We start from the raw sequence: 25,370 nt of genomic DNA on the forward strand, positions 1-25,370 counted from the left end.
GCCACTTGATGTAAAAGGTTATGGATCTCGCTATTATTTTCCACTGAGGCAAATCTATCTAATATGACAATTTAATTCTCTCAGAGAACTATTCAGTTGGATCAAAGAATAGACTTTGTTTTCTTTATGCCCTGATTCTCAGCTGATTACTGAGACACCTTCCATAGTAGTCTGTAAAATGTTACACAAGAAGCATCATTGCTATTGTTTAAGCAGAGCATTAAATGCTCAATCTAGATCTACTGCAGCTACTTCTACTGATCATGCAGAAAGTCCAATTTGACATATAAAAAATATTACTATCAGACAGCAGGTGTTTCACACTAAACTCTATTAATTTAATGGTCAGAGTGAAAATGGACCTGTCTGACCCTGTTTCTCTCTTTAGTGATTCTGCTGTGTACTGATCGCAGAATAGAAAAAAATGGACAATGCACCACATCATTTCAAAAATATAAAGACCTGTAAAGAGAATTTTTCAAGCGTTTTTTATTCCCAGTTCTCAGCATGGACACACTGCAAAGCCTTTTTATTGAGGCTCTGTTGACTGACTATAAAGAAGAGGCACTTGGCTGAATCCTGAAATTTTGCCATAATACCTCCTTTTCAGTGGCACCAAAGTAAGAATGGAGTGAGCGACTCTGACTGAAAACCATATTTAGTTTCATGTGCCAGTACTAAAGAGTTGCTGTTGTAATCCTTTGCACTATATTACTGTACACTGTGGAAACTTATACAAAGGCCCATTCTAGATGTCGAATGAATGATGCACTCACCCCTAAAAAGAAACTATGGTGGGTATTAAGATGTTCTGTTAGACCATTAGACAGGCAGCACCATTCACCATGAACCTATAACCTATTCTCAAAGTGGTGAGTGTGTGATTGGATATGTTACTGCTCCTCCCAGCTTTCAGGGATAACTACGAACATAAAAGGTAGACTCTGGTCCTCTCTGGTCATTTTTTGACAAAATGCACTGTTAGAAAATAATTAAATAGATACTGATAGAATCATCAGACACTCTGTCCATCTGTACCTGCATTCTTGCTTTTATTGTTCCACAGTGATTTGTTTTGGTTTTTTTGTGTGGGTAACTTTTAAAGTCTTTTGATTTGCATTCAGTTTGTGCACAATGTTGTCTCTTCATGCATATTTCTATTAACATTATTCTTCTCCATCTCATGAATTGCATGTTTTTAATTAGTACCTGTAATGTAGCAAATGCTGCATACAAATGGAATGAGCTCTATAAAATATACAGTTCGATTCTCTTATGTCACTGGAACATTTTAAAAGGTTATAACTTGTGCATTTACAATCACACTTGAAGATTCTTTTCTTAAATGTGAAAATGTATAATCTGTGAGTTATCTGTGTGTCTATTGTGTGTCTGTCTATGTATAAACTGTATATGTTTTTTGTTTTGTACAGAGATCCCCATCTCAAAAAGACTCCCTGTTTAAATAGAAGATTTAACAATAATAACAATAATGACATGTCTTAAAATTTTCAGTTTTAGGTTGACTATGTAACAGAGACTACAGGTGAAAAATTGTCTTTTTAGCTAGCTCTGGTGCATTTACAGCAGTGTTTATTACTGTGCAATGTTCCTGCTAAGTAAACCAATCAATAAAATAAAATAAAATCCTTAGTGGTGTCACCGTACCTTCAAAGCAGCCTGGCAGCCCAACGATGACATAAATCCTTAAACACTTATGTCAAAAATCATTGCAAGGGTCTGACAATCAAAATAGGTATTAGAGGGTGATGATTACTAAAAATATTATTCAAGCCTTCAAACCTTCATCACAAGTTCACACATTATGCAACTACAACCACTAGCAGCAGATAATCACAACACTCGCTTAGCCTAAGATGTTCTAGTTTTTGTTGTGAGCATATTTATTTAAAAAACAAAAACTTCATCATAATACACTATTGTATAATACACACAAATGGTTCTGCTGCAGTACTGCAGGCCACTGTCTGAATACCCTAATTCTGTCTGTCTCTCTCGCCCGCTGCTCCATTTGTTTCTGCTTTCATGAGTGCGCTCGCCTGAACCTATGGACAAATTTTAACAAAACACATTCAGGGGTTGTAAATAATAGAGGGGGAGAGATAAAAGCTTTGTGGCAAGGGCTACAAAGCCAATCTGCTCTATCTCCTTTGTGTAGCATACCAGCTATGTACATCATTAAGCTTTATGAGTTACTTGGATTTTCTGTGATAAATAATTTGACACTGAATAGAACTATTGTTTATGTGCATCATAAAAACCTCACTTATCATGTTGATCTGAGTGTATCTCATTCACACACACACACACACACACACACATATATATATTCCTGAGTGTTTTGAAAATGAACAGTATCACAGTAACACATCTTTTGGCTGTATTTGGTTTGTTACCTATCAAACCTTCAGATGTTTGATACCTATGAAGGGGGCTTCTACAGATGAAAAATATTTTAAGAACAATAAAACAAGTAAAAAAATGATCTAAGTTCTGAATGGCAAGGGAAAACAGTAATTCCATCAAAATCATGAGATACAACTCTTCTCCAGTTTGCTATTCATTCCCAAGTATTTTTGGCTACAGTGCATTCATCAGAGAAAACAATGAACAGTGGCTGCTTCCATTTCACCATCTGTTCTGCCAGATTTGTATAAGAGATTACTAATACAGAGGCATGCTTGAAAAGAAGAACTGGGAAGGCTTAAAAATCTTTCCACTATTGATCTTAATTTAACTGTCTAAAAATATAACTGGAAATGAAACTCAATAATTTACTCCAAATCAGGGATACAATTAACTCATAATTTCAACCAATCTAAAACTTTTCTACGTCCATCTCTATTAAAGAAATCAACCTTAATCTAAAAGATGATTAAATTAACTATTGCCAGGTGTCTGTTTTTAAGGCCACCATTTCTCAGTGTACTCACGGCTCCTCTCTTCCAAAACATTTCAGAATGTTTTATTTCCCTATCTTGCTGCTCTTCAACAGCCCTCTCGTCACGATTGAAACAACCACCCACATCTTTTCTCCACCCAAATGCTGAAACAATCTACCCAATTAAGGAGAAGAGTCTCCTTTATTATTTTAAAAACCATTTTCAGCATATTCCCTATCACCTGTACCTTGTGCTTGACCATGATCTGACCTGATTCATGGATTTTGCCCCAAAATCAGAGTCATCAACAATTTCTAGAATTGAGAAAAGAGAGATTCTCTCTTTACAGTTATTTCACATAGACATTTAAAAGTTATAATATGTATCTTTTCCCCATTAAAATGTCTTAATATTACAAGACCTATATATTGAGGTATTTACTTACATTATCCCAAATGTTTCTGCCTGTCAATGATGTCATATCCCCCATGTGCATCTATCAGTGTTGTGGTTGCCATGCTTGTTTTCAATAAAGACTGGGGGGAAAAAAGTGTTGTGGTTGCTTGCCAGAAGCTCAAAATGGACTTTTATCGTGTTTTAAGCCACATTTTAAGATACACCTTTTGCACCTTGGCCATTTTCAACCATATATTTTAATCAGATGAAGGATTTTATGTCTGGGTCTTATCAAAGAAACAGTCAGGCAAATGTTAGGCAGCTCAGGCCCCATCCACTCCTGGATGGACTCAAGGAAGCTGTTAGTTAGTTTAGCAGTCTTAGCTCCCAACCTATCCCTTATGTCCTGTGTCCAGGACATACGGGAGGGGGGACTTCTTCTTCTTCAGGGCAGATTCTCCGAATGTGCAGGACAGGCTGAGAAGGGCCAGGGCTAGCTGGTAAATGTGCTAATTTCAGTGGAAGAAAAGAAGTGATAGAGACGAGTTAATCAGAATTCTTCTAGACTAGAGAGCTCTTCAATGCTGGCTGCGTAGCAATAGCAAAACTTATAAATATGGCCATGAACAGTTTGTGAAACTCCACTTTTTCAACATTCATAGCACTTCTATCTGGTCTAAACATGTTACTGTAAGGATTTTACCCACATTTATTGTATTCTGCCTGTTTCTCTGGGCATGTAATTTGGGTCATAGGCTCTGACTATATGAATCAATATTATCACAGAAAATAGCGCTTTCTTCCATGCAATAAAAAGGCAACAGGAAAAAAAAAACACATTAGGCTAAAATGTTCCTGAGGCTTAATTTATGTTATTTAACACTTTCTCTGTCCCTCAGCCCCTGTTCACTGACATTACCTTGATGTAGGGTAATGGAGGTATGTTTCAAACCTACTTGCCCTCGACCAATAATACTCCTCATATTATGCATATACAAATGTATTAACTATAGTGTGTTTACCTGATCAGTCCAGTTTCGCTCTGCAGCTTTTTATATACAGTCTATGCTGTGCAGCAGCAACAGTGTAAAATGAAGGTGCATTCACGAGCAGCACATCCGGCTATGAAAATATCACCAGAAATACGACCCATATGCAACATCTCATATATATTAAATTTGAAATAAAATCATACAGTTGAATAAAATTATTACCTATTTGTAAGAATAAATGTTACACAGAGTGGTTAGTTTTAAAGAAAGTGTCGCAAGTGCGGCCCGGAAAACGCAGCTGCATCTACTTACTTTCCAACATGGCGACTGCTGGCATGTAGAGTTTTGTTTTTGAGGATAACATAGCGGATTATCTTAACATTTGGACCACCGGCAAGTTGTTTGGTTTCACACACCACCGCTGTGCCGTTATTACTATTTTGTCTTGCAAGCTAATTTCAACCGGGAGATGTATCGTCGCGGGGCGGCAAAGAAAGACCACAACAACAAACCTGTGAAGAAGGATGCGAGTGACAGTGATAAATACGCCGACCTTTTGGTGTTCGGCTATGCCTGCAAAGTGTTCCGAGACGACGAAAGGGCTCTTTACCACGAACATGGAAAACATCTTATCCCATGGATGGGGGACAAGAGCATCATGATTGATAGGTCGGTTGAACAAACGTAGACCGAAACATTATGCTAACCATCTATCCTGTCCGTTAGCCTGTTTCACAATGCAAGGGACCACTTTGGAGTTTGTCTTGCAGACGCTTGGAAACACGTGCAACTGACGACGAGTGTTTTATTTCTTGCCTGCTTACTTGTCTTTGGACGTCCTGAAATGACAACAAATACTATTTGAAGTTTCTAGAATAACATGCGAAGATGCAAACCCCGTCCAGTCCTTGCTAACATTAGCCATGATGCTGGACCGTCGGTGTAACACTCAGTTGCCAATTCAATATCGATACTATCCTAAACCAAGCCAGCCTTATACAATATTGATACCAGTTTTAAACAAAAACTAAACATAATCACCGTCATTAGTTGGAGATCTCCTACACTGGCAACTGATATTTAAGTGTCCTGACGCTTAAGGCAGCATAGGTTAGCTTTGAGGTGGACCTTGCATCTTGGCATGTTGGGAGAATTTCCTCTGGAAACTTTGACTCCATGCACACCTGGCAAATATGGCAGTAAAATGGAGTATGACACAGAAGATGTTTCACTCTTTCTCTCCTTTTCAAATTGAGGTTTGTGAAAATATGAATGTATACACAAAGCAAATGACCAGGGATTTTATTATGCTGTGCTTATATCCACAAGACCAGAGCAAATTCTAACCAAGAATAAAGTTGCTGTAGTTAAGGTGATTCAAAATATCACAATGTCTCAGGTAAGACTAGATGTATGCTACATCTAGTTGATTAGATGTTGTACTTTGTACTTACATCAAAGTTTCCTACTGCACTGAGGCTTTACTGATGTCTCTCCCTGTTAAGTAGCTTTGGATAACAGCGTCTGCCAAATGGGTAAACCCTGAAAATCATTTTAACCTTTAAATATTGCTGCAGGTGATGGAGTAATGTTTTATTGCCACCTCCAAAAAATCGAATAAATTACTGTGACCTCAAAAATTGTGCATTTGTCCTTTTGAATCACCTTGAAATGCAGTCACCCAACTTGTTTCATTTGTACAGCTTTTGTATGTGTGTCTTTATCACATAACCCAGTTCTTTCCCCAGCAAGGTAGGCTAAGGGGTCCTGCCAAAACCCCGAATGCCAACCACAGCACCCCATTTCTTTGTCTTCATGAAGAAACTGCAACTGAGAAGTGGCGTAGAGGGACGAACCCTGGAAAATGTCGTCCATTTGGGTTCTTACGGATAGGTATTTATGTGCTCGGGTTTGTGTGAATGTAACTATCTTTGCAGATGTAGAAGTAATGATGAGTGTTACAGGGGGGAATTGAACCCTGTAAGGTAAGAGGCGAGTTGCTTTGTTTGTTTTTCTTTCTTTTTTTTTTTTTTTTCTTTTGATGTAGGGTTGTTGGTTTGTAAGAGGAATGAAATAGCAGCAGAAAGCTTGCTAGGTATCTTAAGAGCACCATTGATCGTTAAGCCCAAGGACTTTAATTAGGAGATTATTGTGTTGTCAATATTTTGAGAAATTTTCACAACTCCTAGTATTTTACAAGTATAATCCCTCATGGGAGACTAGAGGTAGAGCATTTTTGACGTCTTAAATTTCGGGTTTTAGGTCCTCTTTCCTTGGTAAGTAGGTCCATGTTGTGTATAAAAAGCTTTGTCGAATTCCTTCCGTCTAATCCTTTGTATCGTTCAACAGATACGATGGGCGCGGTCACATACATGACCTTTCAGAGTATGACAGCGGGTCATGGAATACATCGTACCAGCTGTCGGAGGAAGAGGCCAGGATTGAGGCGCTGTGCGATGAGGAGAGGTACCTGGCTCTGCACACTGACCTGCTGGAAGAAGAGGCTAGACAAGGTGACCTTTTGACACTGGGCAATCCATATATTTAAAATCAATTTAACACACACATATGGTACATCTAAATGTTAATCTACCCATAGTGGGCCATGCAGACTGAACCTGAACTGAGGCATAGTCTGTCACGCTTAATGAAGGAAAACAGTGAGCCAGCAGAGGATGTATTAATCTTATTGGAATTATTGCTGCCTTTCGCTCCATCATCTTATGACGTGATGGTGTAATGAGACACGGCAAACACATGACTAACCATACACATGTTGCAACATGGGATGAGTTTGTTACCCGCATACATGCTACGGCTGTGTAACTTCTACTTCCAGAGTTAGAAATTCACAACCAGGTAAGGAAATATGAGAGAAATTAACGTCTTTTTTTTTTAAATGAACAACTGCTGTTGTCTCAATACAAAATTTTGAAAGAATACTTATTCATATTTTTTATTGACCATTCAAATTGTTCAAATAAACAGTAGAAAGGGATTATGGTTAGAGCAGTTTTATTGGCACATACTGCTTTCTTACTCAAGTAGAAATGCATTGACACTTGTGCTCCACTACAGATATGAATTCCCATCAGCAGCAGTCCTAACTCTTGTATTTCACTGGCATACACTGGTCCTTTCAGGCAGCTGTCACTTTGTGGAAGCCATGGTTGCTGGGCAAGCCACAGCTAAACACAAAGGCTACTGACATGGCACAGTAATATGGCTGTTGTCAAACTGAAGTCCTTCCAAAACTTTGAGATTTTGTAGGGTTTCTTGCTGCCCTTTTACTGATGTCTCATTACACTTATTACTTGAATTTCTCAAGTCATCGTCTCAGCCCTTTTCAGTGACGCCTTGGTGTTTGGTAGTGACAGTTTTCACTCTCCTCTCAGGCTGTTAGCGTTTGGATTAGTGTCCAGATCTTTTTTAATCTCAGGCCTGCATCCTCTTTTAACACTCGGGCTAATATGACAAGTCTGTCTGTACAAATAGAAGAGCGGTGACTCTTACTGTTGCTATGTACTTTAATCATGGCTTTGTAACAGAATCTGATTTTCCAAAGTGTCATCTCCTCTTAAGGCATTTTCAGCTTTCTGTCTCTTTAAAAAGGACTGGCTTTGACTCTGATCTCAAGAGCTGCCATTTCTATGGAAATCACTTTTGACTCATCTAGGATTCTTGCATATCAGTCATTTTACATTGTAATGAAACAGGCTGTTTTGATGACAAAGCACCCCTCTGAAAGACCGACTCAATGACTGTAATTGAATTAATAAGCCACAGATTTAAGTGAAATATGGTGTCTTATGCCCAAACTGACAGGGCAGAATGAGTAAGCTAATGATATGTGTCACACACTCATTGCAGAGGGTTCATCCCCCAGGCTGGTTTGCCCTTGAATTTGGAGGCCTGACCCCATTCACTCAGGCTATTACCCATCTGTCCAGTGAAGGGACAGCAGGAAAGCATTAGAAATATTGATTGTGTTAGTGGGAATTTTGCCCTTGCTTCTTTAATAAAGATATAGTTTGCCATGAATTTCAATAGAATTGCTGGTGTGTGGGGCCAAGTAACTATGTACATTTGTCTAGCACCCACTAAGTAACTTCTTTCTTTTTGTCTTTTCTATTGATCACTTATAAAGTTGTAAAGCTTGTATAATGACGTGCAATACTGGTCATTTAGGATACAGTCTCTCAGTCACATGCACATCAGAAATATTTGTTGCATCAACAGCATTATTATTATTAATATATAATAATTATAATCAATTATTGTTAGAGAGTATTATTCTAAATCCAACCAGATAGATTATGTGTGTTTTATTGTTTTCCACAGAGGAGGAGTACAAACGTCTGAGTGAGGCTCTGGCTGACGAAGGCTCCTACACCGCAGTGGCCTTCAAATACAGCGCAGACTACTATGACCCCTCTCAGCCTACGGAGGAGGAGGATGCTAACAAGGAATCAGGTTAGAATTCACATCACTCACAAACTTCCGTGGAGTTAATCAACACTCACATACTTATGGAGTTGGTCAGTCCTTTGGATATACTTGAAAAAACACATACAGACAACAACAACACAACACAACTTTAATGTTAGAGCTAACAACGCAAAGGACAGGAATGGTCATTTTTGCATTTCATTTTGAAAAAAATTGAAAAAATCGTTGATGATGTGATTTTTGTTGGGTCTTGTACCAAAAAAAACATGTTCCTTTCTGTCTGGAGAATTGTATTTGTAGGCTACAGCTTGTCAGCCTACAGCCTAAAGCTTGTCAATTAAAATTGCAGCTCCTGCAATTTGGATATTGGGCTTGGCTATATTGGGATTTCGATAATATTTCGATTAATTGCTCAGCCGTACTCTCTATTGTACTTCACCTACATTGTGGCACTAATGTTTTTCCTGTGGACTGCCACACATCCTACTGGACTTCTGCTTATTCAAAGTAATCACAATTACAGAGTGCATGTAAATACTGCATGAAAATCTGGAATCAGCAGCCCTTTCCTGAACAGAGATCCCACTGTATTGCTGCTAAGAGGACCCCTCATAATGCTGGCTTTGCTTGTTTACACAGAACCGAAACGTGACATGTAACAGCAGCATTGGCATCTGTCCCACAATGCTGGCTCTCTCCTTTACACAGGTGTTAATCTGGCTGTGTGTCTACCTCTGCTGCCACCTTAAAGGCGGAATAACAGTGCCCCCCACATTCTGTGTTTGTATCTTTTATACAGAACAGTGAGGCGGAATAACAGCACAACATTCCCGCCTTGAACAGGCTCTATAAAAGAGGCTATTGACATATGCCCTCTATCTATGACACATTGCTTGTGGTGGGCTTTGTGCTATTTCTTAAGTTTTTAGCTGCTTGACTTAGTATTTGAATTTCTGGCTGCTGCAGTCTGCTGTGAAGAACACAGAAGCTCTGTCTAATCCATTTCTTCTTCTTTAAACAATTCTAATCCAGGCAACCATCTGCACATACACACCTTCCAGGGTCTTGCTGAAGTTGAATTTCTGCCAGCAGAGCACACATTGAACGTGTCAAACATATTTGAAATTTTATACTTAATTCAGTGTAACACAATAATGTCATACTATCAAGATTTGTCACGACAGCAACAACAACTCCCTATTTGAGGGCCTGCAGAAAGATTGTAGCCATGAGAGGAAGGAGGTATGACAGTTCGACTGCAAATCACCTGTAAACACCAGTGTCAACTTTGGTTGTCACCCATCCATATCTGACTTGAGACACACACACACACACACACACACACACACACATACCAACACCAACTTTAAATATTTGATGGAGACATTGCTGGAAGCACTTTGTCCCAGCCAGTGGCCTAACAGTTAAGCAGACTAGATGCCTGTCTCTGGGGAGATTGTGGAGCTGAGTCAAGGGTATGAATACATTTGCCAAAGCTCCCTGTGCCAGTAGAATTAGTTTTTTGCGAAATAAGTCAGGAAGCTTCACATCACACTGACTATTAACATTTTGAGACAATTTCAGTTTGATCACTGCTTCAGTTTTAGATTTTTGTTTGTTGTCAGGTCTTTTCATTCCCTACTTTAAAGACTGACATTATCACAAATTCAAGTACAAGTCAAGAACCTCCCCCACAAAAATAAAAGTTGTAGCCTCAAAAAGCGAGATTTAGGGCTGACAGATACAGAGACACATTATCACAATGTGAATTGAATCATTACCACTATTATTAGCTCCTGAGTAAAAGTCAAATAAGGCAGGGGGTTAATTGCAGTGTAATTCATTATCTTCTCTCTGTCAAAACATGACAAATCTAGGTCTTATCATCAACCAACTCTCACTAATTGTTACTTAGTCAACATACCAATTAATTTCACATTCTGTCAAAATAAGGAACTTCATGTAAACATGCAGTATATCTTTTAGCTTAATTTATTTAAATGTAATCACTTTACCGTGACTGAAGCGTCTGACTTCCATACATTTCTGCCTATTTGGCACTAGACTGCAGACTGCCTTCTTGTCTACCTGTATGGAGCTGATGAGTCAATGTGTGGCCACACTTTAGCTTTGGAAAGAGAAACACTTTATGAGTTGGTCACAGGATTAATGGAATCGATGCCAGACTATCTTTAACTAGTGAGAGTACATCCATTTTGGCTGCTTAGTTGTCATGTGTGATAACAATTGAGATTTACATAATGTACCACTTTATAATTAGCAACATTAGTTAGTCCACTATGTAACTGAGGTAATGATTAAGAGCACTTTACTCGGGCATTTTACTATGATATATTTGTGTCGCAGGGAAGCAGGGAATCTTTAAGGAAGTCAAAATTAATCTTGTGTTATGGCTCAACTGGGTATACATCCAACAGGGTATATTTAGTTTTTTGTAACAAATGACTAACAAAGATCTTTTTGTCTTAATATTTCATCACATGTATAGAAGATGCAGAGCCTGAAGAGAGCGAGGAACCATTCATTGCTCCCCCAGGGCTGGCTATCCCTCCTGATGTGGAACTGGTGAGTATTAAATATTCTGCTGGTGTACTGAAGTTTATACCCTACTGTACTTGTGTATGTATATGCAACATGCATATTTATAGTGGGTTAATACAGTTAACAGAAACACTCATATGCAATCCAATACAAAAGGCCTTTAATACATATTATATAATATAATAATATAATAAAAATCCTCAAATTACTCTTTTTGTCTGACTAATAGCACGGGAATCTTAAGATATTCGCTTCACTATAATAGAAGATGAATAAAACCAGAAACCAGGAACCAGAAAAATTTTGGCATTTGTGCTTTAAAAGTCAAATCACACAATTAATTGATCATCGAAACCAATACATTTTCTATCTGTCCACTAATTGGTTAACTGACTAATTGTTTCAGCATTAGTGGAAACGCCTGCAAGTGTAGAATAGTTGACAAGATTTCCCCTGAGGAGAGTATTTACATATCTTGTCTCATTATGAAAGTAGTTGCAATGTAAAAAGTTACCGTATTTTCCGCACTATAGGGCGCACTGGATTATAAGGTTCACTGTCAATGAATGGTCTATTTTCGAACTTTTTTCATATATAAGGCGCACCGGACTATAAGGCGCATTAAGCGAAACAAAACAGTCAGATAAGTCAGTCAGACTTTATTAAACGCGTTCACAATAACTCCCAACCTTGTTCAGTTGTAACACCTAAAAAAAAACACAGTCTGATACTAAATCAAATGTTAGCGTATTCACAATAACTCCTTATAGGTCCTTATACACACACACTGTAATATTATGGTGAAGCACAGTATGTATTACTCCGCGACGCTCCTGACTACGATAGCCGTAATGCTGCAAGCGGTGCGGCTTTGTAGTTTACCAAAGTCGTACTAAAACATTTTTACAGAGCGCCGTGAGCGCCGTGTACCACACAAAATCACTTCGAGGTCAGTAAGCACAACCAGAATTAATCCATATATAAGGCGCTCCGGATTATAAGGCGCACTGTCGTTTTTTGAGAAAATTAAAGGCTTTTAAGTGCGCCTTATAGTCCAGAAAATATGGTAAGTTAAAGGTGTATGTCACAAAAGTGCATTAATTTTTATGCGACAAAACAGTGTGCATCCATTGTATTGATAACAACAGGCAAGATGTAATAGACTGAAATATTTAAAATGCATTGCTCTTGCTTAGTTTTGTGCGATGTTGTTGTGTCAGACAGTTTTCCCTCAGGATCAGGCCAATATGCAACCAGAACCCTCCATGACCCCCTTCAGCACCCACTTTCTTATGCATGAGAGGAAAGACAAGCTTTAATGTTGTCATGGCCTGTGTGAATATTCAGTATATACCATGCTGGGTATAAAACAGCCAGAGCCCCCTTGTGCATACATACAGAGCATAAAATAGCTGTATTACATGGTGCTCATCAGTCTCTACTCCCTGGATTTTGAAGGCATGTCCTTCTCTTTCAGTACATTTCAGGGTACTCTGAAATGTGTTCTGGAGTATTCTTAAACTATTTTGATATTTCTTTGTATTTGATAGTCATAGCAGAGAATAACAGGTAGCCTGGGGAAAGAGCAGGGGAATGGCTTTGGCCAGAATGTCATAATGGCTGTAAACCATGTGTTATCCTTTCAGGATGCTGGCATGCTTCATGACTATCAAGGTATAGTGGGGAGAGAACTTTCTTGTATAACACATCAACATAAAATGAGTATTGCACACTCTTTTTCCCTAATGGCTAGGTTCTTAAATAGGAGTGAGAAGGGTCCTTGTATGTCAGAAAGTCCTTGGCAGCTTAGAAGACAATAATGGGCTGTTATGGTTTGACACTGGCATCTTTTTTGGCCACGGTCTTGAAAGGCAGTGTTTATGACTTTCATTTTGATGAGATATGTGCGTTCTTTTGGAGATTGCTGCACTTCCCCGTACTCTCTAGGTAATGACAATGATTAATCACTGAGAGGACACAAGAGGAACAATAATGAATGAATAATGGACCATTTCTTGTTCCACTGGTTTCCACTCTATGTGTATTTTCAGAATTATTGTCGTCACAAGGAACATAGCAGTTCGTGGCATGGAAATACTTTTGAGAGAAAATGGCTTGTGTCCTTGGTATGACAAAGCTATCATGCACTATCTATGGCATTATGCTTATTTTTCACTATTACAGTTTGCTCTTCAAAAATGTTTCTATCAGAAATATTTCCTTGAATTGGTTCCTGAATTAAATATGTTCTGTGTAAAACATCTGTGTTAATTTCTCAACTTTTCTCTTTTTTGTAGCCGGCAACAATTAAAACCCATAACATCATCGAGAGGACAGCCAACTTTGTGTCTCAGCAGGGGGCTCAGTTTGAAATCGTGCTGAAAGCTAAGCAGGCTGGTAACTCCCAGTTTGACTTTCTTCGTTTTGACCATTACCTGAACCCTTATTACAAACACATCTTGCGGGCCATGAAGGAAGGTCGATACAACCTTGTCCCCTCCAAGAAGCAAGACCAGTCGCAGGGTGAGTTACAGAAAACAGTCACAGAATCCGTAGCTGTAATGTACTCATGCTGATATTAAATTAATACTGAAAGTGCCATGTACTGCAACTAATGCATAAATATCAGATCTGTAATACATGAAAAGTTGAACAGAAGGATAGAATAATAATCATCAACAATTTGCATTAATAATAATGTTAAACATTTTCGTTCATACATATATGAATTACTTTTTCCTTTTGTTTTTCTTTTTGCTATCTTGCTGTAGAGTCCCACTCTGATGATTCAGATGAGGATGGGGATGGCAGCTACCTCCATCCCAGCCTGTTTGCCCCGAAAAAGTGCTCTCGCCTGGAAGAGCTGGTGAAGGTAATGTAAATAGGCCACCGAGTGAGGATCTTCACCTGTTGCTACTTAACATTATGTTGAAAATGTCTCATTTTAATGAGCTAAGCAAAACAGCCCAGTTTCAAATGATCAGATGCAGTTTTAAACTGCTGATGTAGTTTAGGAACTTAATCTAATCCCCCTTTTTATCTGAATAATCACCAAATTTTGAAAAACAGGGACAGTGACACTAGGCTGCCCATCTAAAGGAGTCAAACTGAAACTGGCTTCAGTAGGTCTTCGTCATTATAGTGTTGTGTGAGAATGCTGTAGCACTAATGAGTAGGCGACCACTGCCTGTCATGTGAATTACATTTACATCCTGTTTGTACTGCACATGTCTGTTATCTGCTGTAATAACTATATTCCCTGTTCCGATGCAGTTCTGTTGCAGTTCCTTTATACTTTTTAGTTCTTTCATGTTCCTTGACAGGACAGCCATTAGTGTTTGACTGAGCAGCAAGAATGGAAGCATGTCTTTTTAAAGAAACATAATGAGCTCCTTTCAGTAGAAAGCTGTCTAACAGTTGCTCCCCATCAAGAGGGAGTTCCTTTTCAAATCAACCACTCAAATTTCTTATTAAGGGCTCATATTTAATATTTTACTGGTTTAACTGTTTAATTCTGTAGATCTCTCATATAGCACTCAAGGAGATTACTGCATAATGTTACTTGCAGAGTAATGCTTAAATATTGCATTGCATTCAAATTCTTGCTAATGACTTTATGGTTTCTGACTTAAGAGAGCATTGAATGTGTGGTGTATGTATTACAATATTACTGTAAAACAGTTCTGGCTCCTACAATATGCTTTTATCAGGTCTCAATGAACTTTACTCAAAGAAAACACAACATAATGGTGTGAAATACTGTTTTCATCAAATGGAACTTGTTGTTTTCAGCCTCTTAAAGTAATGGACCCAGACCATCCTCTGGCAGCACTTGTGCGAAAAGCCCAACAAGAAAGAAATGGCACTGCAGCAATGGCAGCCAAACCAGAGGAAGTGACAGACCCAGTTGCATCCAGCACACCAGCACAGTACACTGCTGACCGTGAGTGCGTTGTTTTTATTCATGTTTTTGCTCTGAAAATGAAAGACAACACATCTGGAAATCATTGAGACACTTTTCATATCATATGGAAATTTTATAGCAACGCCACTGTGAACCTCTTAGACACACAGTTGTGTTATTATGAGCTACTTCAGATGCTCACTAGGTAGAACACGTACCTCTAACAAGGCTGGGTCCCCTCTGTCTCCCCTGCCTTTACTGTCAGTCTTCACTGTCTCAATCCAATAAAGCAGAAATCCCAAAAAAAGAAAATCACATTGATATGACAAATGGCATTGAGGGTAATGCAGCACCATGATCCTCCCCATATGTGAAGTATATAATGTTCAAAAGAAACTTCCTCCAAAATGACATGTTTGAATGAAAATGTCATCTATAGAATGAATGAAATTAAACAATAGGACTTTACATGGAAAAACCACTGCTTGCCTCGTGTGTATACTGCACATAAGGTCATATACGTATTCATTCATGATGAGTCATATCCATCCCCTCTCTGCGTTATTCATCGCACAACCACTTTAGTAATTGAACCATGTATGTGTTAATCTCCCCCTGAAACAGTTTCTCAAATAAAGCCATGGTCACTGGCCACTGCTGACCCGTGAGTATTTACTTGTCCATTACTGCAATTTATTCATCTCTGAGACAGTTCTGGAGGATGTCCTTTGACCTGATCTTTACGGCAGACATAGGGCTGTTAATGTTAGTATATTGGTTGTGGATGATCTGTTTGCTTAATGCCGTTGGTAAGAACTGTTGCTCAAAACAAGGGCTGTTAATTTGTCCATCCATGTAGCTGTGCTTGGCTTGGTCCCATGAGGAAACCTTGTCTTCGTCTTTTTATTCTGCCACCTATGATGTTGCTACAGGACTTAGGTAATAGGTTGCTCCATTACCTCTTTAGTACTGGATTGCCTCTTATTGTGTGTAATCACTCCCTCTGACCATAATGGATACTGTGTGAGTACGAAGAACTGACGATAAAACCAGCTCCAAAAACTCCACCAGACTTCAACATTAAAGTCGATCTATGAAATATATCTAGCGGTCTGACCATCTATCCCTACACTGAATTTTTAATTTCCTTTTTGGCCCTCTACTGACACATCTTAAGTGTCTATCCCAACAGTGTCACATGTCAAGTTTGTAAATGAGAGGTTCTGCTTTGGTTTTCAATTTTCCTGACTAGAGAAAATTAGATGTCATTTAAGTCAACCAGCTCGGTGACTAATGTGTTAATATCACACTGTCTCCACTTTGACACTGACCATTTATTTTGTCCCTGTCCCTATATTACCCTCCCCCCTTCCCCTCTCTTCTTAATAAAGGGTTTTTGTAATACAAACACACTGATAAGGGAGATGACCTTTTTTCTACATAGGTCACATGCTGATTTATGTTCACTTCCTTCTGCTGATCTAAATTATTTACTGCGGTTGACATTTTAAACATAACATCAAAATATAGCTTGACAACAAATAGGACAGCACAATACATAAAACAACCACAACACAAAACAAGCCTTAGAAACAGAAAACCCATCATAGCGTCACAATTAAGATATCACTTTACTCTTGAGGTCTGACCAGAACCACACTGATGTGCTGCTGTCCAGTAGCCGCTTTGAATGCAGCTGCTTACACTCTCAGTGTTGACACAGTTTAAGTATTCATAAGGGCAGGAAATCTCAAAGCAAGTTCATGCAGTAGCATTTAAGTAGCTACTGAGTCACATTTTTGGCATCTTGTTGTTATGTGTAAAATTTTGTATGCCAGTGTCCATAAAAAAACACATGAAGTTCATACTTATGTTTACAATACTTAGTACCTCAAAAGGCTCTGTGAGCATAAAGGGCTATTTTTGTGTACAGTTTTTACATCTTTACATCTTTTCTACCTTGTAAATGTACCGTGACTGAGCACAAACAGATTGGCATTTGTGTTATTTACGGGCTTACTAAACAAGCCTGATTCGACATTTTACATTTCCAGTGGCAGATGACATCTCTCTGAAGCTGCTGATGTTCTTGACCAAGGGTGAAAGAGAAAGTTTCCCATGACAAGACTCTGAAATGAATTAGTAAATCGTCTCTTAGTTCAGTTTCACCCATACATCCCAACTATTGAGGCAAAGCCTTGTCTTCATTCACATATCCCAGATGAAGTAACATAACTGTTTGTCCCTCATCAGGCATAATTGAAGCATTTATGAAAGGTATTCCATTTAATGATCTGTTTTCCTCATTTGTCTCCACTGAATATAGCAGCAGTGTACTATGGGTACTACATGCTTCCTGATGGAACGTTCTGCTTGGCCCCACCACCCCCAGGGATAGAAGCAACCTCCTACTACAACAATATGCCCTCAGCTGTAATGGCTGCCCCCCCTTCTTCTTCTGGGGCTTTGCCTCATTTGGGGACACCCACCCCTTCTGAAACTGTCACCATGGCACCACCAGCTACTGCTCCCTCTCAGGTCACCAGCTCTGCTGCTCCAGCAAGTGTACCAGAAACCAGGTAGGACATAATGAACTTAGCTGTATAATACTATTTTCTCCTTGATAGCCTTAGTGGCATTTAAACTGTGATATATATATTTCGCTTAATCAAAAATTAAGTAATTTGATTTAGATATGTTTATAATTATATTTGAGAGCCTAAATCAAGCGTGAATTACATAGATTCTTGATTAGCTTAGTCAGAGCATTTACCTAAAAAGCTTAATTAATGGTGTTTGCTCTGCTTGGCTTTCTGGGTGTTCGAGGTATACCATATTAGGAATGATCACTTTAAATGAAATTATTACATAGAGATAATTAGACACAGGTAAAAAGAAAGGGCACAGTTTTAAAAATTCGAAACATTTCTCTCAGTTTAACGCCTTTAATTTCCCCCTCCAAAACAGTTCAAAAGCTGAAGCTCAAGTTTCCACACCAGCGGCACCAGCCATCATTCCCCCACCACCTGACATCCAGCCAGTCATAGATAAACTGGCCGAGTATGTTGCTAGGAACGGTCTAAAGTTTGAGGCCAGTGTCCGTGCCAAGAATGATCCACGGTAAGTGTTCTTACCAGAACTAAATCTGTTGCTCGGGTCAGGGTTTGGTTTTAGGAGCTCTTGTCAGTAACCCCTCAGGTACTGCAGAACCTCTTCATCATCTTCTGTGAGTGTTCACCTCACATCTTATACAGTGTGTCTTCTTCCCTCTGTCTACTGTAGGTTTGACTTTCTGCAGTCTTGGCATCAGTACAACACCTATTACGAGTTTAAGAAAAATTACTTCATGCAGAAGGAAGGAAGAAGCTTGGCAGAGGTACCATAAGCTTTATATATGTTTGAATGTGTTTCTGCGCATAAGAATCTGAGAGATAGAGCCTCTCCATCTTTCTTTGCAACTTAACATTCCTGTCCTGTTCTTGACACCTTGACACCTTGACACCAGATCAAAGCTTGTATATTAGACACAGGGATGTGTTTGATACAGTTGACACAGTACTACTACTACAGTGCAACCATATCTCCATGAAACTTGATATGGGTACTCGTGGATCTTAGACAATGAATTCCAGTGGTTATTGTTGCAGCAGTTTTATCTGCTACAGAATCATAAATGTTAAAAACTCCCCCATAAAACTCTAAATGGCTTAATAAAACTCTGCCAAGTGGCATATGAGTAACAACATTGCTGTCATGGATGCTGTTCAAGAGGATTTTTACAAAACCCGTTAAGTGAATTTTCAGGAAAAAAAAGGTCAGTGTAATTGGGCTCATATCATTCAAACAAAAACAACTTCAGTTCTGTCATTACAGCCCTCAGACTTAAAATTGCATGCAAAGATGATAAAATTAATTGATAGCAAATTGACTTCTGTGTACACAGTGACATGGCACAGCTGTTGGAGAACCAGCAAGCATGTACAAAATCAGCAGGAATTTGTAGCACCAGTCACACAGGCACTAGGATCAAAAACTTAAATGAGAGAAACCTACTTGAGTATGCAATCTAAAAATTACCCTTACCCCCCTAGAGGAATACTTTCTTCCCCTCTCATATCTGACAATGAAAATTGTTGTTATTATGTTCTATTTATTTCATTTCCGTTGCTCTCTAGATGCTTACCATGCGCAGATAAAAGCTCACTAAATGCAAGGTTAATACTTCACCCACACAAAGGACCTTCATGGGTAAACACTGTTTTTCCAGTCACCTCCTGTCATTAGAATCACTCATCTCCTCTCCTGTATGTAATTCTGGTTAACAGCTTAGCAGCCAAAGTTTAAGCATGGAAAAAGGTTGTCTAAGCAGTCACTGCACTTACAGTCAACCTTGAAATTAGCTGCTTCTTGTTGCTGATATGCTTGGACCTGCCATGCTAAAATTAGAAGTATCCTGATCCAAAATATTGAAATGAAGAATGAGAGTGAGACAGAGAACAGGGAAGTGACTGAATAGCAGCCTACTAGATCCAGTCCTCTTACAGGGCACCAGAGCAATACACTGCAAAAAAAAAAATCCTCTACCTTTACTAGTCCCTCAGTCTAGTTCTCCACCTTCAAGAATTCAAGAAAGTCAAGTATCCCTTGTTTCAGGAATTTTATATAATCAAGTGTCAATATCTTGCACCACTATTAAAACAAAACAAATCGATTAGCAGACTTTTTACTTCCATACCTACTCTCCTTCACTGTCTGTGCACCCACACCAGAACTTAAATGTAGTCGCAGTGTATCAGGACCTTAATGAGGCATCCCACCCAATTAGCAGCAGTAGCAACAGACGTGCAGTGCTCTCACTTGCTCTTCTGGCTGGTCTTGCTCCCCAGTGGCACATGCTTTAGATACTGTATGGTGTATTGGTTAACAAGTAACTGTTGCTACCAAATTCCCTGTAGTTGGGTGAAGGATGCTTGTTACCACGGATACATTCCCCGTGGCCTCAGGGTGCCTCAGAATGTCACAGAATGCTCTTTGTAATTTTGGGGTGAGACAATTTATGATTTCCCCTCAGTCGCTATGCTCAGTAAATTGTCGCTTTTGAATTTCTCCCTCAGGTACAGTCAGGGGTGGCCTCAAAACCTGTTTTTTTTTTTTTTCATCTATTATATTTTAGTGCTTACCCTGGAGAAACATTTGTTCAATAATATACTTGTAATGATTATAACAGAGCCCCACACAGACTAAGCTTGTGGTGATTGGAGAATGATGGCAGCCAACTACACATCCCTTGAAAATAGGCACTAGAGTGTAATTTTGCATATGTGAGGTAACTGCCGGATGACGCTCAATGAGTTTAATTTAGCTTGCTATAGGAATAGGCCCCTGTGTCACTATCTGAGTCAGGCTTTCCCTGCGTCTTCTTAACCAGTGAATGATACGTAATTCTATTAAAACCGTGTCATATTAATGATAGTATACATGATCATTTAGTTAAATCTGTTTTAATGTTTCTTATATTACTGACTTTGCATTAAAATAATGAAAAACATTAGCATATAAATATATCCTTTATATAAGACATGACAAAATGTAAATAATTAATTCTTTGTAATAAAATATGAATAAAGGGATTGTTTCACATTTAGTCAAGTCTGTCTCAAAGCATTGAGACATTAAAATTTTTTTTTGATAGCTGTATTTGTCCATGCTCTACGCACTGGTCCTGAAAAGATGAAGCGTCATCGTTGAGTTAACCAAGTTAGTTATTCAAGTTAAAATTTTTCAACATTTTATCATAAAAAGACTCAGTTTGGAAGATGACTAACTCACTCATACTGCTGAAGCGTCATGCTAGTTTCAGCTAAACTTTAAGAATACATTTTAGTTCAGAACAGGGGCTACAGATTTGTCCCTTGTCTCTTACAAGAGATCCCTTTACAGTTTCACAGTCTGGCTAGAGAGAATTACAGTGACCGAATCCAGCTTGAACGTACACATGTGCACGAGTCTAATTGTGAGACAGACTTAAAAACATATAAACTTATCCTTTGAAATTAACTCTACCAAAGAACGAGAAATACTGCAGATACATTGTACATTTTCTCTACACTAATGCTGAACTCCTTCAAAGCACAACTTGTTTTCCCACCAAGGTCCCGTCAGAATATAATGTCATGACACCAGTGAAGATAAATAGACTATACATATTAGCACGTTCAACAAGTATCAAGGTTTTAGAATTGGAGTCATTAACCATTAACATCCTAGGTCTTGTTTTGAATATTTTAATTGGTTTGTTTTGGGGTTATACAGTTGTTGTTAATGCAGATAATAATAGAAAATGTCTCCAGCACAGTGCAAAGGAAAACAAATCATGTTTTTCAAGAATGTGCCAGGGCTATAGGTCTCAGCTCAATTGTTTTTCAGGTTTCAAAGCTGATCTTTGGTGTTTGTTCATGTATTATATTCTCAGTGTTTATAAGTTCTTATGGGCTCACACATCAAACCATCATCCCTCTCAGAAAAGGGAATTATATGTGATTTAAACAGTCACACACCTAGGTGTATAGATAGATGGACAGATAGCTTATACATATATATACATACGTACTGTAAGTATATATGTTTACACATATTTGAGGTTTGTTGACTCTGTTTTTTTGCCAGAGTGAGAAAGGGAAAAGGGAGAAGTAAGTGAGAAAGTTTTGCAAGGGGCAATTTGTCTCCTGACGAATCAAATCCATTAGCTTGTCAGAGTGCAGAGGAGTGTGGCCCATTATGACACAGCTCAGGCTGCTCCAACAAGCAGCTGCTCGGCTTTTCTATCAAAAAACCTGCCTTGTGTTTGTGATTTGTGCTGTGGGTAATGGGATGCAGATATCGCTGCTCTCAGTCAGTGCTATTATTTATAGTTTCATAGTTAATGAAAAAAGTGAGAAAGGGGGCTAAAATCAGTCAAAGCTGACAGCAGGAGAGTGTGCAGCTGCTGTTCCTCTGTATAAGTATCACTAAAATTCATAGTCCTGCATTCTGGGGGTGGATGAAAGAAATTGCTACCTAAAAAGGAGCATTTTGTAAATGGTCAAAATCATCACAAGATTTGTCTCCTCCTTGTTTGGAGAGCTGTGCAAATAAGATGTATAGAAAGTCATCGATTTGTCCATGCTAGTTTTAACGTGACGCCCAAATTCATTTTCAGTTTTAAACACATACAACGATAAGAATTGTGTTTCCTATGTGCTCTGACGTCCAGCCCCGCGCAGTGTCTCAAAAAAAAACAAAAAAACTAAACAAGCAAACACAAAACACCAGTAACTTTGTTAGCATTCAGCAGTACCTGTGACACAGTACCTTTGACAATGCATCTGTTGCTGAAATGTGAGTTGGAGACTCAAAAAAGGATTGTATGTCAGCCAATGAAAAATAAATAATTAACCCACATGAAATCAGATTTAATAGAACATTGTAACATGGAGTCAAGTTGACATGTTTTCAAAAGACATTATCCATATGAAGTTTCACTGAGACAATTGAATTTGGGCACATCACTGCAAGCTTATGTAGGATGCACTGTTTAGCACTGCAGCTTTAATTTCCTCTGCTGTTATATTATCCCTGAGTACAATGTTCTGTATTTCACTGGACAAATTATAATCTGACAGTTTTCTGTTCAATTCTTATAAACAAAGCGCAACAGTGACGGATTCCTGTTATTTTGAATTCACAATATAACATGGTTTGGGTGTAAAGTAATTTTTTAACAACTCTGTGAAATGAAACAAAGCAGAGATCCTCTGCTTAGCAATATAATTGGGTTGGGGTGAAGTCAATTGCAGGCTATGTGAAAGTTTTCAAAATCTAGAGTGGTGATTGACATTTATCATGTGCAGCATTTTCCATTTTAAATTCCTGTAAAATCTGTCCATTTGCCTTGAGCAGCCAAGGTCTGTAACCAGCACAGTTTCCAGCCTTGCCATGAAATGCTTCATGTTCTCATTCAGAGTGCAGGATTATTATCGTCTGTACTGCCATGTGCTGGGTGAAGGTAACACATGGAAATGAATACTTCTAAAGATTCTAAACACTAAGGTAAAGTTGTGTATGTGAGCACGATCAAATTTCTACATATTCCTGTTGAGGTCTTCCCAGAATGGTTTAGAATGAGTTTCCTCCTGCTTCTTCTCCTGTGAGCTTTGATTTATGAGCTTTTTAGGAGTTATACTCTCTGGGGCCTCTGTAAAGTGCTCTGACTGTTGAAAGCACTGTTCAATTATAGCAAAATAGTGGCAAGCTGCCTTTGAAGCATTCTTCAAACATGGTAAAATGAACCTCATGAGGTTAGGTTTTTTTTTTCCCCCTCCTGTGGCATTGGCTTCATCACCACCTTTCCCTCTCATTCCATCAGCAGTTTACATTTGGGATAGCAGCTAAGAGCACTTGGTCCACAGATATTACTTTAGAGGGTTTCTGGTTGTTTGGTGTGCTCACATGCCGGTTATATGTGCTCTGTGAAGATGCTTTGTCGATGTGCAGAGAAACAGACCGTACAGTGGAATATTAGAAAGCCAATTAAGATAATTAAAGCTATACAAGCAACTAATTATTTTCCTAGACATATAATTGTCAGCCAAAAGAGAGTAACAAGTAAACATGTAAAACAAGTAAAAAAAAAAACATGCAATACTGAAACTAATTAATCCATCAGTGCAATAATGGGATTCCTCACATTCTGTTATGACTTGAAACCTCACAAAACTGTACATTAACAACTATTAAAGCAAGGTGTTGTAGATATGAATGTAAGCATCATTCTGCATCATGCATGGCAGAGGATTTGTGCACAAAACAGTTCATATTTTTGTAAAGGAGCAGACTGGTTTAAATTGATGTTCACATAGATTTCTTGTCATATGAACCCAGAAGCTGTTGTGCTTCTTGTTTATGTTTAATGTTCATCACAGTTTACAGTAAAGGTCACATTGTGATGAGTGTGGTTTAGGAAATTAATAGAAAAATGGTGGGGGAAAAAATTACAAATTAGGCACTAAATATGAATTATTATTAACCAAAGTAATTCATTTAAAAATGAATATGCTGTTAAATTGCAATCTTTGTACTGCTCATCATTTTATATAATTCCATTCAATTCATTTTTCAACCAAAAATGTGACTCATGACTATGACTTACTTTTCCCTTCATATTGGATTCAAGGGACAATGACAATGACAATCCAGTGAGCCGAGTGTTTTTCCTGTCAGGTGGAAAAATACATGTTTATGTTTGAGTGAAGGAGAGACCTGTCAGTCATGTGTTGCACAGGCAACCTGAAACACACAGTAAAAAAGGAAAAAATATAGGCAAGACTACAGCTGTACACAAGCTAATAAATTTTCAGTTAGCTTTTTTCCCCTTTACTGTGCAGTGACAGCAGTCAAGTGTAAAATCTCATTTTTCATCTCATAAGATTGGCTCAATTCAAGAGTCCTCTGCTTTTGTTAATCATCTCCTGACCTCTTCTATTCTGCTCAGCACCTCCACATGCTGCCACCACAGCAATGTGTAAAAGTACTGAAGAATATCCATCAGGCTGCAGCCAGAGTTTTCTGTTCTCCACAGTAGCTGTTAGTTCCTCTACAGCAACATTTACTGTAGCACAGCAGGGAGACGTCTCCAGGACTGTAAACCTTAACCATGGAGAGCACCCTGCAGATGAGTAATTACAATAATTAAATGCAACTGTTATAGTTTCATAAGAAAGCAATGCATAGGAGTAGAGGAATGACTCATGCAAACATTTCAGATCCATCCAATATATTTTTGTCTAACTAACAGGCAGATAAACAACCAGCACTTCTGGATGCTTGTTTTAAAACTTCCCTAACACCAGCATATTGCTGCTTTGTTTCCTTCCCATCATAAAAGTACAAAATGAAAAAATTAAACTAAGTAGGTTTCTGTGGAATCTCATTTTCACCACCATCTGTCTCTTGTCAAAGTCCTACTGGTTTATCCACAATGTGGATACATTAAAGAAAAATACAATTGCGCAGCCTCAACAAAAACTGTAACTCATTTACTAGTTAAACATTTAAACAGGAACTTGGAAATTGAGTTAAATGAGTTCACAGTGTGCATCTTCTTCTCTTTTTCTCTCTCTATTTCTC

At 38.4% G+C, this 25,370-nt stretch overlaps 1 protein-coding gene across 3 annotated transcripts in view; it reads left to right on the forward strand.

Moving 5' to 3' along the window:
• Positions 1–4,596: 4,596 nt before the first annotated feature.
• The window catches only part of sfswap (splicing factor SWAP), a 47,019-nt gene continuing 26,245 nt past the window's right edge, over positions 4,597–25,370 (forward strand). The window contains exons 1-11 of one of the 3 annotated variants that reach the window (XM_071465758.1): positions 4,840–4,960; positions 6,113–6,184; positions 6,641–6,804; positions 8,633–8,764; positions 11,250–11,326; positions 13,600–13,825; positions 14,074–14,174; positions 15,095–15,245; positions 17,533–17,785; positions 18,174–18,326; positions 18,489–18,582. In XM_071465758.1, the coding sequence (XP_071321859.1) occupies positions 6,156–6,184; positions 6,641–6,804; positions 8,633–8,764; positions 11,250–11,326; positions 13,600–13,825; positions 14,074–14,174; positions 15,095–15,245; positions 17,533–17,785; positions 18,174–18,326; positions 18,489–18,582 (1,380 nt within the window). In that variant the 5' untranslated portion in view covers positions 4,840–4,960; positions 6,113–6,155. Of the gene's footprint in view, positions 4,961–6,112; positions 6,185–6,640; positions 6,805–8,632; positions 8,765–11,249; positions 11,327–13,599; positions 13,826–14,073; positions 14,175–15,094; positions 15,246–17,532; positions 17,786–18,173; positions 18,327–18,488; positions 18,583–25,370 lie in introns of all 3 variants that reach the window. The other 2 variants (XM_071465756.1, XM_071465757.1) reach the window with 2 other exon arrangements.

Source organism: Trachinotus anak, unplaced genomic scaffold (genome assembly GCF_046630095.1).
Source record: "Trachinotus anak isolate AG129_WGS33_773 ecotype Australia unplaced genomic scaffold, CSIRO_AGI_Tana_v1 ptg000028l, whole genome shotgun sequence".
NCBI lineage: Eukaryota > Metazoa > Chordata > Actinopteri > Carangiformes > Carangidae > Trachinotus > Trachinotus anak.